Raw genomic sequence first — 20,672 nt, forward strand, 5'->3', positions numbered from 1 at the left:
CTTTAAGTAACCCCTTCACGAGTGATTACACAGGCATGGAGGTTAATTAGCTCTTTAGTCTTTCTACCAGTCACCTCCCAATACGATATTATCACGATACCACGATTAAAACTGCGATTCTATAAGTATCACGATTTTTAAAAATAAATATCCTGATTTAATATTACTTTTACCCTGATTTTAAACCTTTAAAAAAGTTTAATGAGTAAGTATGTTTGCAAGCAACGACGAGCGGGCCCAAGCACCTTAATCCAAATCCCAGGAAGGGCGGGGTCACAGAAAATTATTAACAACTTTTTGGCATACGTTTAAATCATCGTCACTCCTACCACACGGAATGAAAATGTGTAAATAGTTCAGAGTGCAGCGGCGCAGTGGTTCAGCGATTAGCACCGTCGCCTTGTACCTCCAGGCTCCAGGGGTCTGTAGAACTTCTGCTTCGAGACACCTGCTCAATAAAATGTCAGTAATACTTCAGAAATTGTCTTATTCAGGATTTATGCTGAAGGTTCTTTGGCCTCTCTATAGAATTTCTGCTGTAACATTGATGTGCTACTGAATTAGCATGAAGTTTGCATGTTCTCCTCGTGTTTGGTGGGTTTCCTCCTGGTTGTCCGGTTTCCTCCTGCCGTCCAAAGACATGCAAATTAAGCTAATTGGTATTCTCAAATTGCCCATAGTGTGTGAATGCATGAGAGTGAGTGTGTGTATGTGCCCTGAGATGGATTGCCCTATGAGGGCACTGGCAAATGCGGTTTCTAACGCAGATACGTGGGGCTTCTAACGCACAGTTTTGAACTAATTAGCGCTTATTTTGAGACTTGTGTATGCGCGTGTAATAAGTGCGTTTAAGACTAATTCGCTGAAAATGGAAGATCAGAGGCTTGTAATGCACACGATTTTTGATAATGTAACACCATAAAAAAACGATTCTGTTGCGCCACTTGGTAGCATCAGTCAGTGTAGAATCAGTTTATGTCTGAGGCTAATCGGCCGATCGTGCCAATCCAACGGAAACCAACCAGTTGTGGTCACTGGCCAAACGACTGGTTTATCTCTATTAGAAATGTCAGTTGTCAATTGTATGTGGATGCCTAACCATCAAGTTCATATGTGGTTCTTCATCAAAAAGTAACAGCATACACTTGTATAAAATACCTTTGATGATTGTAGCTGTAGCTTTATCATTTCTGTTCATCCTGGAACTAATAGGCCCAAATCTGCACCAGCATGACAATGCCCCTGTGCATAAAGCAAGCTCTATAAAGACATGATATTTGCAGTAGTTCTCAACCCTGGTCCAGAACCTGGGTTGAAAATCACTTTTAGTCTTTTGCCTGCATGTATTTCTCTCATCAGATAACACATATACAGTGCACAAAGTTGTGCTTTTTTGGTATTACCTTGATTCATAGTTAAAATAATAATAATAATTATCGTTACTCCTTCGTCAGGAACATTTAACTTTTATATAACATACAATATGACCAAAAGTATGTGGACACCTAACCATCAAGTTCATACGAGGTTCTTCCCTAAACACAGTTGTATTGAATGTCTTTGGACCTAATAGGCCCAAACCTGTTCCAGCATGACGATACCCCTGTGCACAAAGCACGGTCCATAAAGACATGATCCTGGAGGATTTGGTGTGTTAGAGGAGCTGAGAAAAAATTGTAATGTTTCCAACACAACTTGTTGTGCATGTCGTTCCTGAGCTGCCAGTGATCCAGACTTCCTCTGCCCTCCGGACCTGTCTGACCCATCCTGGTGCCCCGCTTCTGTCTGAATATCTCGTCACATGGATGCCCCGTGTGTCTCTTTGGGATGGGGATGATTCTCTCTACCTAGAAGATGGTTCTGGCCTTGGCTGGTGTTGGCAACTGTTTCTCTGGGGACTTGACAGTTCGATAGTTCAGGACTGGAACTTCCTACAAGTCTACCTAGGTCTTCAATAACTACCTGGACTCCATATTAACATCAATTAACATCACCTATTATAGCTGAACTGCCTGCCACCTAACACACTGTATAAATGCAGATTATTTACTGCTTTCTGTTTCACCCAAATGAGGATGGGTTCCCTGTTGAGTCTGGTTCCTCTCAAGGTTTCTTCCTATTACCATCTCAGGGAGTTTTTCCTTGCCACTGTCACCCTCGGCTTGCTCACCAGGGACAAACTGACCATTTTGATTCATACATATTAACATTTTATACAAACTTAAATAATTATTTTGATTGTGTAAAGCTGCTTTGCAGGAATTACAATTGCTAAAAGCGCTATACAAATAAAATAGAATTTAATTTAATTAAATTGAACTTGGGTTTAGAATCAATAATGTAGAAGAACGTCCTGTACAGAGCCCTGACCTCAACCCTACTACACACCTTTGGGGTGCACCAGATCACCAATTGAACCCCAGGTCTTTTCTCCCAGCATCAGGCTCTGACTTCATTCAAAAAACACGGATTAAATTAAATTCAATTCAGTTTTATTTATATAGCACTTTTAACAGTGGTCTTCGTCACAAAGCAGCTTTACAGAAGCAAAAAAGAAAATTAGAGAAATGAGTATGAAATGTGTGAGGTAATCTTCATAACTTAATGTCCCTAATGAGCAAGCCGAGTGCATCGATGGCAAGATAGCGGGAATGGGAATATATCTTGTAAGGAACCCATACTCACTTGGGTGAGAACGGATAGCAGGGCTTGATCAGCAGACATGATGTGTGTTAGGAGGCTGGAAGTTCAATATAACAATAGAGGTGTTTAAGTTATATAAAGTCGACTTTCGTTATTGGAGGCTCAAACTGAACAGTCCTGCACTATTGAGTGACAAATCTCTACAACCACGCTGTGAACTACAGAAGATTAAGGATTATTATAACAGCAATGATAGTGGTGTTAAAATGGGCACTTATGGATGGGATGGTCAGGCGTCCGCATACTTTTGGACATATGAGTGTTTTTTGATTTCTACAACAGTTTTCAGCTATATGTGTGTTATACTATTAATTTATTTATACAATCATTTATTTATTTGCCCTCCTGACAACCCCAGATTAATCTGACAAGCTACCAGCTGCTAAAATACAGGCTGAGCTGGTCAAACTGGTAGACCATCTTTTCCAGGTGCTGCATGCTGGTAAAGAGCAAACAATTTCTGAATTGCTGCTACTAAGGCTACAGTATACAGTATTCCTATGTACTTTATTACATAGAAAAATTGAAGAAAATTTCAACCTAGGCAACGGAGGCGTCAACACGTTTCCTCAAATGGCCGGGGATGGAAAGCACAGGTTTCTGAAGGAAGTCATTTGGGATTTTGCTTAGAACCTCCTATGTTCTCCTCATCTGTGGCTCCAAGTCCTTCAGCAAATTCCCAGAATGTTGGCTAGGACGACCTTATGAACGGTCTCCAAGAAGTCCAGATCTCACTCCATGTTAGTTTTTTCCTACGCAAAGGAGGAGATGTACAGGACAAGGTCTCGCACACTGGAGGACAAGTGCATGCACAATTTGTATTAGAAATATAGACTTAATTACCAATTTTGAATGCCTAGTTACTTTTCACCCACCCTGTATATACAGTAGTTATATATGAAGGTGCAGAAAGGTTTCCATGCAGGAAGAAGATCAACATAATTCAGTATGGCTTGAGATGAGAAGTGCATAATGGTTCCAATGTGCAGCTTCACTGCACTAAACACTGGTCACTTGCTTCTGAATTTATGACTAGAGGAACTTGACATTATTTTATTAATATATTTTCTATTATGGAGTCTCTCCTTAGCACTGTGGCCTCGCACCTTCAGGGTCAGGGGTTCAAGTCCTGCCTTCAGGTCTTTGTTTGTGGAGTCTCCATGTGCTTTCTGGGTTTCCACTGGGTACTTTAAATTGCCATAGTGGGTATGTGTGTGAGTGTTTGAGTGTGTTCGTGCTCCCTTACATTCTCAAGTTTGTACTTTCTTATTTGATTTATTTCCAGGTTTACATCCAGAGACTAAGATTTAAACCTTTATTCAAGGCAAAGTCGTAACCTCCTGGTAGAAGTAACCAGACTTCAAGTTTAGATATATCTTTGTAGTCCATCAGTCATTACGTGAGCCCCTGAGCCACAAGCCACGTAACAGCCCCACAGCATTAATGACACATTGCCATATTTGGCAGGGGGGTATCCGGTGCTCGACCTCACACACACTTAGGCCCCTTTTGCTGCAAACATGCTGATGAGGCCAAAAAGTGTGACCAAAAGTGATTTTCAACCCATTTCATGCTTTTAAGTGCTTCTAAGCAAGGCTTCTTCCATAGACAGTGCCCAAATAGCTTATAATGTAAATATTTAAAAATTTACATTACAGTTGTGTTTGAAGCACTTTGTTTCAAGGCCCTAATTTGCTTACTTTTTGAGTCCTTGTGTTTTTTTTTTCTTCTTTTTCTATCCAGAACCCAATTTGTGTTCTAATGGATGATGACGAGATTGTATATGAGTGTAACCTCAGATGTATACCCTGCGGAAACAGGATATGGTTAAAGGCAACAACAGAGATCCTCTGAAAGAGGATTTAACCCCAAGCTCTATTTAGGTCAAAACACACACACACACACACACACAAAAGTGCTTTTCCCATCATGTTTTACGCTTGGCATTTTCATATTTTATAATTACTATAAAGACGTATTGTATTAAGACCTTCCCAGGAAAGCAAGACCAAAACCTACTTCTGCTGCAGAGGGGAAGTTCATTTAGAGTCACCAGTTACATCAGAAATTAGCAATTAACAACCAGCACCTCAGATTAGAGCCGTTATGAAGGATTTACAGAGCGTAAGTAGCAGATTAAAAGAAATTATTGTCTATTTTAGACGCCTTCAGCATTGTTTTACAATGTAGAAAGAAATACTAATCAGGAAAGACTGGAATTGAAAGGTGTGTCCAAACTTTCGACTGGTGGTGTATATTCATTCGTTATAATACAGAGACTGTATTCAGGATCATTAGACCTAAAATGTAAGATGAAAGTGTTCCTGAATACAAAACCAATCGTATTTGCATTGACATGTAATTAAGAGAATTGCACTCTCAAGCATGTGAAGCTCTTTCGTGCCACTAATCTCAAAACGTTTGCATTGTAAACAACCGACATGGATGGTGTTTGTAACTCCCTTCACTTTGCTCTTTCTGACTAAGCTTGAAGCCTTGGTTTTGCCACTGCATGAACTGCCCTATTTACCGATACCTCTGCCACCGCTCATGCTCATTCTCCCCCACCACCATCAAAGATCTTTGCATTTGTAACAGGATGGGTTTCAAGGGCTTTCCGCTCTGTTACACACACACACATGCACGGAGCAGTCAATCAATCTGTTTCCTGCCTGTCTCGCTGTCTGCTAGCATTACATGTAGCAGACGAGTTGTTTATAGCGCATATGAAGCACCTGGCTCGAGAAAGCACCTGAGAAATGTGATGTCTGTTCAGAGTCGGTCTTTCTCAAACCAGTCCTCATGGCTTGCTGGACGGTCCTGGTTATTACTCCATAAGTGTGTTGTAATCCCAGTGTGATAGCGCGTAACCGTACAGGGTACAACATCATTCTGGAAAATATCACGTAGGTGATGTCTTTATTTCCAGACTGTCACGTTCTTCTGGAAGGAATAATGCTGCATTCAATTAGAGGGCACACCTGGGCATTTCACACCTGGCACTGCCCGCCAGGGACAAAAATTGTTGACACTCCTGTCAAAATTCCAACTCCTGAGATCAGCATGTAAAAATCTGCAGGCCTTTAGGAGTTACACTGTACATAAAAGAATTTGCTTTATCAGTATAAAACATACACTTGGCTTGCACTTATTATGTAAAATGTACTTTTCTATATGTACAGAACGAATATAAGGGAAAAAAAACATCTCTTGTTTTTGTTTTTTTTGTTGAATATGGCATTCAAATTTCCCACCTGGTATGACATAATTTCAGGCATGCAGAAAGAAATCCCAGGAACAATTTACATAGCCTGTCCTCTGGCTCGACTCTTCTGGGCACCGTTTTTAGGGAAGTCACATGTTCGGTGTTCTGATTGGCTAGAAAAATACATTTCCAGGGCTCAAAACGCCAACTCATTTATCGTCTATACCGCTTTATCCTGTAATTACACATGCGGGGGCCTGGAGCCTATCTCAGGAGACTTGTACACCCCGGACGGACAGGGTGCCAATCCATCGCAGGGTGCACACACATACAAACACTCATTCAACACACTGTAGGCAATTTGGGAACACCAGTTAGCCTAATCTGCATGTCATTAGATTGTGGGAGGAAACCCACCCAGCACATGGAGAACATGCACACAGAGACGGGAATCGAACCCGGACCCTGGAGATGCAAGGCGACAGTGCTAACCACTACACCACCGTGCCGCCAGGGTCGAAATAGAATTCATAAAGCGAGCTGTATTTCAGCTGGAACATTAACACTTTTTGGACACGTCTTGAGACCGATTGCTATTAACAGAAGACTTCAAGCACGGTACAGTGATAAGAATCAGCCGCGGTAAGAAATTTAAATGGTGCAAATGTTTTAAAGAAGGCAGTACATCCATGAAGGACGATCCCGGCCAAGGTGACCCAGAGCCCGCTGCAGTCGTTCCTGTGAACATTTAACGAGTAGATCCGACGGGTAACTTGTCGTCAACTTGCAGAAGAGAGAACTGTCTGTGGGAACTGAACACACAATCATTCACCAGCACCACTTACTGTACACGTTACAGGGACACGGCTGGGAGTTAATGCCACATTTCCAGATGTTTGGGCCTTCAAAGGAGTTCCTGGGAGGCCAGCGTTTCAGAATCAGTTCTGATGTTATACTCGACAATCAAAAGTCCTGGTTTGACTTGAACACCCTACAAATACATAAACCACTCATCACAGTTAAAAAACAACAAGATTGTCACTTTTATCTCTTATAACATACTGTACATTAGAAGTTGCGGAAGATCTATTAAGCAAGTTTATTCCTATTATCGCGTATGTTTTAACATCTGTACTGTATACAGTCATTCTATATAATATTCTTCTACTTGAATGTAATAATACAAACAAAACGTGCAGAATGTTCAAAGACCTCCATTTAGAGAACCATTGTGTCCTTGGAAAAAGGTTTTCCTGACAGCCTCCTAGCAATGGATGGCTGTGCCATCATTAGGATTCGAACTCAGGTGGTGTTTATTAATTCAATCTTTTATCTGTAGTAAAAGCTTTATCTTGGAGAATGGTAGTTGCAGAATCAGGGGTCCATTCTGGGAACAATGGATGCAGGTAAGGATTGGAAACCCGTCCAAAGTGTCAAACATTTCTTTACATCAAGAAGCAAGTTAGAGGAACCAGTCCACCTACTGATTTTTTTTGATGAGGTGGGAGGAAACCAGAAAACCAGGAAACCGGTCAAACGTTTATGTTATGCTCAACAATAATTAAACTATGGTGTATTCAGTCTCCATCGAATCTGTTATTTCCTTTGATCATGTTGTTCCCTTTGCCTTTCATCCTCTTGAGGAACAACATAGAAGAGAGAAATAGTCACTGGTAGTCAGGTAGAGGAATTTAAAATCCTCTAAAATCCCAAACAAGTTAAGACAATCATGTCCATAAGAAATGGTTTTAAACGTTTGCAAGGCTTGAAAAGTTGTCAGGAAGAGGATGTACGAGTAGATGCAATCTCTCTAATGAGATGTTTACAGCCTCTCTAGAGAGCAAGTGACAAACTGCACTGCCTCAACTTTCAACTCAACTCAACCAGCATGACTAGAAAGCATTGAACTTCAAACAATTCAAACTTTTGAGGATGAGCTACAAAAGGAAAACTAGTTCAATATGAAAAGCTGTGTGTTTAAGTATCAGAAGGTCATGGGTTCAAACCCCACACCGCTTATTGGGCCCTTGAGCAAGACCCAAGTCTGCTCAGATGTATAATAGGATAAAGGTAAGTCGATCTGGATGAGGGCGTCTGCTGAAAGCCTTTTACAAGTTAACACTTGGTTGTAAATTGATCGCTCTGTAAGATAATGACCACAAACCCATATTCAAATCATCGGAATTACTGTTTCGCCATCTCAGGGACACTACCGAGAAACTGTCAAGACGTCTCAAGTGAAACAAAACAAAAACGGAAGTACAGTACAGTATAAACCCGAAGATGTACAAGAACCTCCTGGATCGCCAACTTTCTCGAGTCATTTGAATATTAAAATAACTGCACCATCTTTAAAAATTTCATTAAAGGTGCCAGACTACTGGGTTGGATTTTGCGTTGTTTGTGTACCAGATGCATCAATGTAAACGCAGTCCTAAGAGAGAACGTTTAGTTCTTGATACTGCGTGTATTCTTGGCGGATGACTCAAACTAGGAGAAAGGTTTTAGGAAGGGAAATTCCCCTCACACGGCAAACGAAGCCGTTTAAACATCCCCAAGAGGGCCTGCAGATACATCGTGTCATTTGCTTGTTAACCCATTATGATATTTCTGTATTTTAAAATCATCATTACGAAGTGATTTTCTCCTTAATTTAGTCTTAGTCCATTCCTGGTTGGTAAGAGGAGAACCAGGCAATGTTGCTCTTTTAGACACAAGTTTGTAGAATCACTGGGATTCAACCTCATGCTCTCCAGATAACAAGTCAGACATGGACATCCACAAGACCTCTGAAGGTGTTTTGCCGTGGTGTTTTTCTGTTGCTGCACTTAAACGCTCTTTACACGTGGTTTTGTTCATTGCAGCACATTCTAACACCTTGGGACACTTTTTGTCTCGGAGGGCCTCACGAAGACAAAACAAAACCATGTGTGCGAGCTTAGATTACATACTCTGCATCGGATGTGGCGTACCAGGGCTCCGGTACTGCAGGAGGTGCTATGAAACTCAAAAGCAGATCGGGTGCTAAAATTAAACTTGCTGGAAGTATATAAATAAATAATAAAACATGAGGACGTTAAAATGCTGGGAATAGGTCGAGCTGTACTGGCAGGTCACAAAAGAGGGGCGTTCGAGTGAAACCAGGACTAGTGATGAAACTACTGGTAGAACCGATTGCAGTTTGCAGAAGACTTCAAAAACAGTACGGCGATAATACTTTTAGCTGCAGTACAACATTTGAACGGGGCAAACGTTTAAAAGAAGGCCGTACTTCCGTGAATGACGATCCCGGCTGACAAGGACGCGCCCACTGAGGTTGCTCCTGAAAACCTTTAGCGAGTGGAACACCTGAGCTGGGAGCGATTGCTGCATTGATGTACAGTCCTGACCTCATTCCAAGGCATTTCCACATGTTTTGGGACATTTAAGGAGTTCCTGGGAGGCCAGGGTTTCAGACGTGAAGCAGGCAGTCTGATTAAAAAAACAAAACAACAACAACAAAAAAACTTTCTACTTTGATGGTATCCAAGCACTTTGACTCGAACAATCATAAGTGCCAGTTTGACTTGAACACCCCTTGTAGTTTGTCCGTCTATGGAAATCATCCAGGTGCCAAATACACAACATTGTGAACGCAGCTTTCACTTGCGGTTCATTTACTTCTTCATAATTACATTTTTTTTTTATGTTATGCATGAAAGTGTGGTGAGATCTGTTGTAGTTGATTACAAGATTATCAAAATATCTGGTGAAACGCATTCACTTCAAGATTTAATAAAAATACAAAGACAAAACATGGTGACAAAACCTTGGGCAAGGAAGGAGAGAGGTTAAGTGTTACATCAGACCAGCCACACAAACCAGACCGAACAGACCATGTTTCAACTCAACACATCATTTATTCACTCAGTTACTTACAGGGAATCAGTCGAATGAATTTTCTCTCACAATGTGCATTTTACAACAATCCGCCGTCGGCTGCGCGAGGGCAAGCTTCAGGCTGCTGAACTTTTACGAGACGTTTCAAGATAAACTGGCCAGTGCCATAGTGTTCCACATATACAACTTAACAGAAAGGGGAGCCGAGTTAAAACAATCGTTTATGGGGGGAAAGAATGTCCGCTTCATAAAAAAAAAAAAAAAAAAAGGGAAGAAAAAAAAAAACTATTCAGTGATCATTTCGCCTTCCACTCGCTCGGTGATGATGGCCGTCCGTGTCGAGCCTGCTGGATATGAAGTGCACTCTGGTCACTTCTGAATGATGCGAAAAAAATAGCAGAACGGTCATAACAGCAATATAACATTACAAATAATACAGCTTTTGATGACCATGCCAACATTCAGTGTATTGAAAAAAAAAAAAAAAGAAAAGAAAAAAAAAAAAGTACAATCCTGATCAGCTTGCTCTTATTATGCATACACTGTATAAAAAAAGCTTTCAAGTCAACAAGAAAACGAAGGACAGTTCGTTGTGGGATAAGGGTCGTCAGGATACGGGAAGGGACGGAGCTTTGAAGCAGCGTAGGAAGGTCTATGTGGCGTAGCGCTTGGTCCACTGTTTGGCTATCCTGTCGTGCTCTGCTCTGTTGGTCAGGTATTGTGTGGCGATGCTTCCCACCAGAGGGTCGGCTGTGGAGGAGAAGAACAAGGAAGTAACGTTAGCTCAGGTGTAGCTCAAAGCTGCTGAAATCCGTGCTGCATTAGGAACGTAGTAAATGCACATGCAATGCAATGGTAACGGTTACGCCAGCTGAAGATTGGAACGACAGTTTCTGATCATTTTTCTCATCCTGTGCCCACTGTAGCCTCGGTTCCTCTTCTCGGCTAAAAGAAGTGGAAGCTGGTGTGAGCTCCAGTTGTTTTAGTCCGTCCACTTGTGCTTTTAAATGTGTTGTGTGTTCTGAGATGCTTTTCTGCTTACCATAGTTTTACCCGAGTTGTTACAGCCTTCTTGGGCCATTCTCATCTGGCCTGATCTACCTCTCATCAATATGGTGTTGATGAACCAAAGAACCGATTAAAGAACCGCTTTTTGAATGTTTGTTTTCTGACTGTTTTTAATTTGATTTAATACTAGTGATGTTAATTTGTTGTGTAACATTGTTTGTCATGAATCATAAATATGTATGTAATCCACCCTTGCTAAATAAGGAATTAAATTTTACCTGACACACTCAGGCCTGATTACTGCCAGGTGTGTTGAATCAAGAAATCACTTGACTAGAACCTGTCTGAAATCAGACTAAAAGATCTCAATAAGCAACACATCATGTTGTGTAATTTCATTTCTATGGCTTCGAGACTCCAGCGACCCACGATAAGAGCCATTATCCACAACTGGAGGAAAATTGGAATAGGGGTAAACCTTCTCAGGAGTGGCCAGCCTAACAAAATTACTCCTCCAAGAGCACAAACAGGCCACTAAACAACTGCAGGCCTCACTTGCCTCAGTTAAGATCAGGGTTCATGATTCAACAATCAAGAAAGAGACTGGGCAAAAATGGCATTCGTGGGAGCGTTCCAAGATGAAAGCAACTGCTGACCAAAATGTCTACAATCTTACATTTGCCCAATTTTTTTTTTTATATATATAATTTGATGATCCCCAATATTTAGGGCAAATATTCTCTGAACTGATGAGACGAAAAAAGTAACTTTTTAGAAGTTCAATTCATAAAAAGAACATCATACCAACAGTCAAACATGGTGGTGGTAGTGTGATGGTCCAGCTTCAGGACCTGGATGACTTTCTATACTTGATGGAACCTTAAGCAGTTGTTACTTGGTTTAGGGGGCAATTACTTTTTTACATACGGCCAGGTAGTTTTGGACAGATTATTTTTCCTCCCTCAATAAATAAAATCAGCATTTAAAAACTGCATTTTGTATTTACTCGAGTGATCTCTGAGTGATATTAAAATCTGTTTGATGGTCTGATTGATGATTTAATTGTGACAAATAAGCAAGAAAAAAAACTGGAAAGGAACAAATAGAGCTTCATCCCAAGTAAGGAATATGTTAAGGTGTTTGTTGCGATGGTGCGTAACTTCTTTAAGAGTCTCTGGAGTATTCCAAGACTCTCCTTACACTCATGAAGAGGCTGGGCAAACAAACTCCACATTGTGGGAACCTCATGATAAATACAATCAGATCAGCTTCCCCCAGCCAAATCCACACCACTAATCACTGCCCTCAAAATCAAAGGTGCACGAACGTGGCTTCTCGGCAGCACAATACAGTTCTGCGGGGGTGTGTGTGTGTGTGTGTGTGTGACGGAGGAACGACAGGCCTGTGAGGGTTAATTAACTGTCGTTGCACCCTGGGCCCTCTTTAATAAGCTGTGTCTCATTGATCTTTTCTCCATGAATAGCACCTTCAGGGGGAACAGGCGTGCAGCGTGGGGGGGAGGGGGGGTAGATGTTTCTATTCAACGCTGCGTATTTGAAAGCCTATTCCCTGTGAATAAAGGGTGAAAAGGGAACGGGGGAGTGTTCCTGCGCCTAAACATTCGACATGTACGCGAAAATGAATACATCACTCCCTCTTCGGGAGACGCCATTTGCCTGCTACAACGCTGTCCGATTTTTATCAGCACAGACCTTATTTGTGTTATTTCGCGTTGTGACTATTTCTTTCAGGGAAAGGCATTCCATAATTCCTTTCAAGAACCAAACATCCATTCCTGGTAAAGAAGTTTATGAATTACAAATACATACTTAACTGCCTCATAAAGATCAGCTACACAGACTAAGATTTAAGAACGTCGCCCTCTCTGGTAGAAAATCGCCACTGCAGGCTAGTTTTGTAACACGTTGTTCCGTGTGCTATCCCTCAGGGATCGATCGCGCGGCTATGAAGGATAAATCAGTAGACATTTATATAATAAACCGGTCCAAACCGGTGTACTCTTACAGTACAGCAAATCTGAGAACGTAAGTAAAAAATGAAAATTCTTTAATGTTCCAAAATATTCTATATCTTGTACTGATAGGTGCTAGCTAGCCTGCTAACCCTAGCTACTTAAAATACAGCTTACAAAACAAATCTATCGATTTTTATTGAGTGGTTTTTTCCTCCCTGATATGTTTTCTCATTGCATTTTCTAATCTAATCTGTCAAAAATGACCTGGACTGTGTTAGCATGCGAGTCTACACCTTGAACAGTTCACTCTTCTCCCAGTATTACAGCTTTTGAGAGACAAACACACAAATAATGCATTAAACATCTCCCATTAGTCACTATTTTAAGTTCCTTAGCTCAAGTATCTATAGCTCAAAGCTACTGGGTAAAGATACAAATTCCAGCAATAAACCCATTTCCTGCTTGTTGCAAGTTACTGCACCTAAATTTGACTCCCATTTGTTTATTTTTTCATGCTGGTTTTTTTTCCCTCCTCTGGCCGTCTGGTACTTGTGGAGTAAATTTGAGGCATCTGAGCAGCTCAGCGCAATATTAATTATATCCATATATACCTTGATCTAAATTTGACTGATGGCATTCATATGAATGTTATTTCTGGAATTCATTCAGATTGTTAAAATAAGCCTGAATAAAAGCGTTTGATAGACTGAATTCAGTCAGCTGCAAAAGTATTTGGTAAAGACAAGGTTAAAAAGGAGACTATAAAGAAACTTTATTCTTGTTAATTAGCTTAATCTCACATTGTTAAGCCTTTATTTGTCACGTATACATTACTGCACAGTGAAATTCTTTCTTCGCATATCTTAGCGTAACTGCGGTCAGGGCGTAGGGTCAGCCATGGGAAAGCGCCGCTGGAGGAGACAGGGTTAAGGGCCCAGAAATGGCAACCTGGTGGAGCTGGGACTCGAACCTCCGACCTTCCGATCAGTAACTCAGTGCCTCAGCCCTTTGAAACACCACTGCTTCATTAAAATTATGACAAATGTAAACACTAACGGTAAACATAAAAAAAAAAAAAAAAGAACGTCAGAATTGTTGGCACCCCTTGATTTAGTGCTTTTGTATAACCGCCAACACATCTTCTATAGTGCTTGAAGAGACTGGAGAATGCAAAAGCACGGAAATGGAGGTCATTCTTAAATCTTTAGAATATATTTATTTTCATTTACAGAGCGACTTACATTTTTATCTTGGTATATATCTGAGCAGTTAAGGGTTAAGGGACCAAACATTTTCAAGTTGGTGGTCCTGGGATTTGAACCTTGGACCTTCTGATCAGTAGTCCAATGCTTTAACCATCCCCCCCCCATCCCTATTTACTCATGATGATATTTATAACTCTAGAGCTACAGCTTTGATCTATTTAGTTTTCTTATGTGGGCTAAATAACACAAACAGGCTAAAAAAGCAATAACGGGGTTAACTACTGTCACAGTTCAATCAGCTTCACACTGTATGATTACTGGTTGCAAACACAATCATGGTTGTGCGTAAAGATCGGTGGACTTGGAGCGAGACATGCTTAGCTGAAGCTAAAGCCACACTGACTCAAGTCAGGCAACGAAAAAGTGTCAGAAGAATCTCAAAGTGTGAGACCGTTGCTATGACACTTAGCCACTAACCCACCAATAGAACGACAGCATAGGATTAGACACTACTCACTGGGCGACTACAAATACGCTGGTGGTGAGGGCGAAACATAAATACTACACATAAGATTAACAGGAAGAGCGGTTTGTTGACTTGTCGCAGCAGACAGTGTGTCTCATCACAGTTAGGTCATGATGTGTCAAAAAGGGAAGCGACATAAAAAAAACAGAGGAAGATATTACAGCTTATGTGTGTGTGTGACTAGCTCATTATCACATAGATCATTGTCTTTTTACTGTTACGATAACATGAAACTATTTAATGCTTTCCAGCCAAAGAGCAACAAACCCGCCCTGTGTGTCTGTGCACCAGTATGGCGCTGGAGCATAGTAATTTTCTTTAAATCGTATATCTAGGATCTTCATCTGACATGGAGAAGACACGCTATTGTATACACTGTAGAATCCTGTCAAGGTTTTATTGGGATCATTTCATACACTGTGACAAGTAACAATTGTAAAAGGACCGCACAGTGGAATCACCAGAGTAAAAAAATTATGAGTCATGCAGTAACATGTCATCTTTACTTCAATTCAAGACTCCTTGAGAGGTCCTTAGGTCATTTTCTAGACCTCAGTATGAGGACCAATTAAGAAATTGCTCATAAAGACCTCTGGGTTGGTAATATTTTTAGGAGGGAACTGTTACTGAAGACGTCCCCAAGAGGTTTCTAGTCATGAACACAGCCGCATGAGATCCCCAAATAGTGAAGACATCCACAACATGTTTCTTGTCCTGAAAAGGTCCCCAATGGATTGCTAACCCTGAACACGGCCCAGATAGATCTCCAGTCCTGACTATGTCTCCTTAGGCATATAGTCCTGAAGATGTACCCTATAGGTCTCTATTCCTAAATATATCACCTATTGTTCATTATTCCTAAGGAGGTCTTACTCCTGAAGACGTATCCAATAGGTCTCTACTCCTGAAGACGCCCGCAATAGGTCTCTACTCCTAAAGACGCCCGCAATAGGTCTCTACTCCTAAAGACGCCCGCAATAGGTCTCTACTCCTAAAGACGCCCGCAATAGGTCTCTACTCCTAAAGACGCCCGCAATAGGTCTCTACTCCTAAAGACGCCCGCAATAGGTCTCTATTCCTAAAGACGCCCGCAATATGTCTCTACTCCTAAAGACGCCCGCAATAGGTCTCTACTCCTAAATATGTCCCAAATAGATCTCTAATATTGAATATGTCCACAATAGGTCTCTTATCCTAATGATATTCCCAATTGATCTCTGAAGATGTCCCAAATAGGGCTCTACTCCCGAAGACGTCCCAAATAGGGCTCTACTCCCGAAGACGTCCCAAATAGGGCTCTACTCCCGAAGACGTCCCAAATAGGGCTCTATTCCCGAAGACGTCCCAAATAGGGCTCTATTCCCGAAGACGTCCCAAATAGGGCTCTACTCCTGAATATGTCTCCAATATATCTCTAATCCTCGACATGTCCCCAATAAGTCTCTATTCCCCAATTGTTCGCTAATCCTAAGGACAGTCCGCCACAGGTCAATTTCTTTAATGCCCGAGTCTGTAAAGCTGCCAGTACATAGTGGAAACTGAGCCAGAGACCACACTGTCTTCTTATTTGGCGGCCAGGAAGAGCCCGCAGCTCTAATTTGTCTCCAGGTATAAGCCATACTGTCATAAGTAAGCAGGCTAGCCGTTTTTAATGCTACGTTTCTGTACTGTTCCCTTCCTCACATATTGATCAGCCCTGCCTGATGCTTTAATAAGCATGTCCTTATTTACACAGATGGCCACAGGTTCCTCATTTCCACATAATTTCAAGGCAGCACTGATGCAATGCAAATAAATAGCACATGGAAAAAATAAGCCTGTTAAGCGTGTCACCCCGTTTCGAATCATTATAAATGGAGACAGATTTTTATTTGGTTTGTTTGCTTTGGTTTAAAATCCAAAAGGTTTAAATAATAAAACAAATCCCGGACTATAAGACGGTGTCCATTACGCCTGGGAAGAATGACTAATACTGATATATGATAAATTACAGAAGCTTTAGGAATCTGCCTGGCCAAAAAAAGCTGCACACTCGCAAGAAATATTTCATTCATGAAAGATTTCATTTATTCAGTTTTAGCTTGGATGGTGGTCAGTTCATGTGTGAAAATGATTCGTCATGCTCACGGAACCCCTTCGGCACTTCGAGTCCTGGAATATATCGGTGCCATCACGGAAAAGAAAAACACCATAGATGTGATGATAACCTGGTCATTCAGTACGTTCAGGTCGTCAGCTGAATTCGTATTATTATTGCCGCATAACGTTGCGGATTCTAGACCTGGCCAACTGAAGGAACCCCAGATCATAACACAAGCCTCCAAAGGCTTTTATAGTGGACTCGTATCGCTTCATGCGCTTACCTTCCTACCCTGACGCTATTCATCACTCTGGAACAGGGTCAATCTGGACTCATCAGACCACATGAGCTTTTTTCATCGCTCCAAAGTTCAATCTTGATGCTCTGTAGCAAACTGAAACTGGGTTCTTCTTAATTGTTTTTTTTGCTTAATGCAAGCAGTGTATTATAACGATAAAAGTTTATTTTGTGTACATTACTGTGACTTCTGTCATATGACATCGTTCCTTGTGTCTGTGTGACTGTAATACTGTGATGTAAATAATCATGTGATGAGTCTGCATCGATCATAAATAGACTGAACGCACTGTCTCTTGCTCATCGTCTCACGGACCTATTAATAAAAATGGATTACTCTATGCTTAGTTCATCCACATACCAACGGCGTGTACTCAAGGCCATCAGAACAATCGACCAGGTTGAGGTCAGAACACTGATTAAAATGCATTTCAGAGAGAACGCCTTGGAATGTCGACTCGCCTGTGAGACCAGACTGATTACGGCATGGCAGTCGAATACAGTGTGAATAACAGTTCAAGGCTTTTGGCTCCTGTTACACACGTTCTGTTTCGGTTCATGACGAAGGACTGCACAGGAATCGCAATATCAAGCTCGCAGTTTGAATAATCCGAGGTTAAGAGACGCTCTCGATAAACTGAGCTTCAGGGTTTAAAATAGCTGATGATGCAGGAACATTTTTCACACATAACAAGAGGACGGCGGTTAGGGTAACGGGGACGTCCTGAGGGGGAGGGCTTGCGTGTCTTACCAGGGTTGCAGTCTGTGAGGAGAGAGCAGATGGAGAGCAGCACCTTGGAGATGGTTAGCGCCGGGCTCCAGTTGTCCTTCAGGATGTCCAGGCAGATCACTCCCTGACTGTTAATGTTGCAGTGGTAGATTCTGGTACGAAACGTCACCTGGGAGGAGAGCAACAGGGAGACAAATGACCACAAACCATCTCGGAGAGAGAGATCGGGAATCATAGAGAGTGAGACAGTTTAAGGAGAAATAAAGGCAGAAAGAGTGAGATAAGAGACAGAAGCAGAGAGATAAGCAAACCAAGAGGAGATACAGAGACAGCACACTGACTGATGGAAAGAGAGAAGCATACAGAAAGTGACAGGGATTAGAAAAAGAGTGACAGACTGCTAGACAGGTGGAAGGACTGAGAGATAGACAGAAAGATAGATGAACAAAAATAGAAAGACAGAGATTAAGAAATGAGAGAAAGGAATTTAAACAGAGAGAGACAGGGTGAGAGGGGAAAAAACAGAATAATAAACAGATTGAGACAGGCAGAGACACATAGAGGGATGAAGAACAGCAGATGGAAATAGACACAGAGACATATGGGTGGACAGAGAGAGCAGGGACGAGAGGCAGAAAAACAGAGAAAGGAGAGAAAGATTAAAACAAAGAGAAAGACACTAAGTGCCAAAGAGAGAAAGAAAAGCGTAAGACAAACGGGTTGACAAATGACAGCAAATGCAGATAAATAGACAGAGATAAAGAGAATGATAAAGAGCCAAAGAGAGACCGAAAGATATGGAATACCAGAGAGAGACAGAATGACACAGAGAGAGACAAAGAGAGACAAAATGACAATGAGAGAGACAGAGAGAGACAAAATGACAATGAGAGAGACAGAGAGAGACAGAATGACAATGAGAGGACAGAATGACAATGAGAGGACAGAATGACAATGAGAGAGACAGAAAGACAGAGAAAGCCAAAGAGAGACAGAGAAAGACAGAAAGAGACAATGACACAGGGAGAGACAGAATGACACAGAGAGACAGACAGAAAGAGCGAGACTCTGCAGAAGAAGAAAGAGGAAAAAAATACAAGATTGGCCTTGAAAACACACACACACGCACGCACGCATACACACACACACACACACACACACACACATATTAATGAGTCAGTGCTGGCTTTATAAAGGCCCGCTGCTGCTGTGAAGAACTAAACTATAAGGATAATTAGAAGAGAGGCAGTTTAGAAATAAAATGATTTGACTGAAACCCTTCTGACGGTCTGATGTCTTCTAACCAGTCTGATCTCTCAGCTCTGATCTCTCGTCCTTAATCACTCATCACTGTGCAAATACCAGGGCTTTCCCCTCGCTTTCACTACTTCCTGCTGTACAGCCATGATCAACACGCCAGGACACGGAAATAACAGACACGGAATAGCAAGAGAGGAATAAGGAGGAGGAGACGAGAGAGAGAGAGAAATAAGGAGGAGGGGACGAGAGAGAGAGAAATAAGGAGAAGAGAGAGAGAGAAATAAGAAGGAGACGAGAGAGAGAAATAAGGAGAAGGAGACGAGAGCGAGAGAGAAATAAGGAGGAGGAGACGAGAGAGAGAGAAATAAGGAGAAGAGAGAGAGAGAAATAAGAAGGAGACGAGAGCGAGAGAGAAATAAGGAGACGAGAGCGAGAGAGAAATAAGGAGACGAGAGAGAGAAATAAGGAGGCAAGAGCGAGAGAGAAAAAGGAGACGAGAGCGAGAGAGAAATAAGGAGACGAGAGAGAGAGAATGAGAGAGAGAAATAAGGAGAAGGAGATGAGAGAAATAAGGAGAAGGAGACATGAGAGAGATAGAAATAAGAAGAAGGAGACGAGAGAGAGAAATAAGGAGAAGGAGACGAGAAAGAGAAATAAAGAGAAGGAGACGAGAGAGAAAGAGAAATAAGGAGAAGGATAGTAGAGAAAAAAGAAGGAAAAAAGAAGGAGAGAAGAGAGAGAGAGACATATGGAGGAGAAAAAGAGTAGTGACAGAAAGGAACATAAAGAGAAGGAGAGGGGGGAAGTAAAGAGATAAGATAAATCTTTATTAATCCTGAGGGAAACTGCAGAAATGGAGTGCAGCGGAGAGAGAAATAAAGAGAGAGAGAGAGAGAGAGAGATGTGAGGTCAGGCCGTGTGGAGTACGTGCTCACAGGAGTCAGATTTTATATTACAGGAAGAACGAGAGACAGGAAGTGCTCACGGATCATTTCTGTTTCAGAGTTCACCGTGAGAGAAAGAAAGAACATGAGCGAATATGAGAAACGGGGAGGGGTGACGAGCAGAGAGAAATCAACCATTCTGTCCTCTCTGTCTTTCTTTCTTTCGCTTTCTGTCATTTCTCTCCATTTCGTTTTCCCCCCATCCTTTCTCCCCTTTCTTTGTTTCTCCATTTCCCTCAGTCATTTCTCTTCCACTCTTTATTTCTCCCTGTCCATTCTTTCCATTCTCACTCTCTCCATCGTTTTATTTTTCTTGCTTCTTTCCTTCTTTATCTCTCGCTCTCTCTGCTCACATCATTATTCTGTTCTCTCCTTCTCTTTCATCCTCCGTGCCCTCTCTCTCTCGTCCCTATTTCTCTTCTTCTCTTCATTTCTCTTTTTCATTTCTCCATCTCTCTCTTCTTCTTTTTAATTCTCTCTCCTGTCCATTTCTTCTCTTCTCTATTCCTCTTTTTCTTTTAATCTCTCTCTCTCTCTCTCTCGTGCTATTCTCTTCGTTTATGGAGTTGTGATCATTGTTTATTGGGCCTGAAATCCACACCCTGCAGATTAAAAGGAAACGAAACACCGTACAGAACGAACGACTTTAAAAGCCGCCCGACTTTGAGACGACAAATAAAGGCGGCGAGAGACAGCTGCTCGGGACGACTCCGTGTAAAACTACACGCTAGTGTTTGCTTGTGCTGCGTTCAACAAACACGTGGTTTTAATCCTTAATAACTCATCGTCTAGGACTCGTGTTTGCTTCTCGGCTGCATTCTGCAAACACCAGAATTAAAACAAGCGGGCAAAGAACTGCT

At 41.6% G+C, this 20,672-nt stretch overlaps 1 protein-coding gene across 1 annotated transcript in view; it reads right to left on the reverse strand.

The window, feature by feature from the left end:
- Window positions 1-9,787: 9,787 nt before the first annotated feature.
- Window positions 9,788-20,672, reverse strand: part of LOC128515827 (ubiquitin-conjugating enzyme E2 E2-like) — a 66,133-nt gene continuing 55,248 nt past the window's right edge. Inside the window, exons 5-6 of the mRNA XM_053490037.1 lie at window positions 17,630-17,777; window positions 9,788-10,537 (exon numbers count right to left, since the gene is read on the reverse strand). Coding sequence (XP_053346012.1) covers window positions 10,440-10,537; window positions 17,630-17,777 — 246 coding nt within the window. The 3' untranslated portion in view covers window positions 9,788-10,439. The remainder of the gene's footprint in view (window positions 10,538-17,629; window positions 17,778-20,672) is intronic.

The sequence above is a fragment of the Clarias gariepinus genome, chromosome 28, assembly GCF_024256425.1.
Source record: "Clarias gariepinus isolate MV-2021 ecotype Netherlands chromosome 28, CGAR_prim_01v2, whole genome shotgun sequence".
Taxonomy (NCBI): domain Eukaryota; kingdom Metazoa; phylum Chordata; class Actinopteri; order Siluriformes; family Clariidae; genus Clarias; species Clarias gariepinus.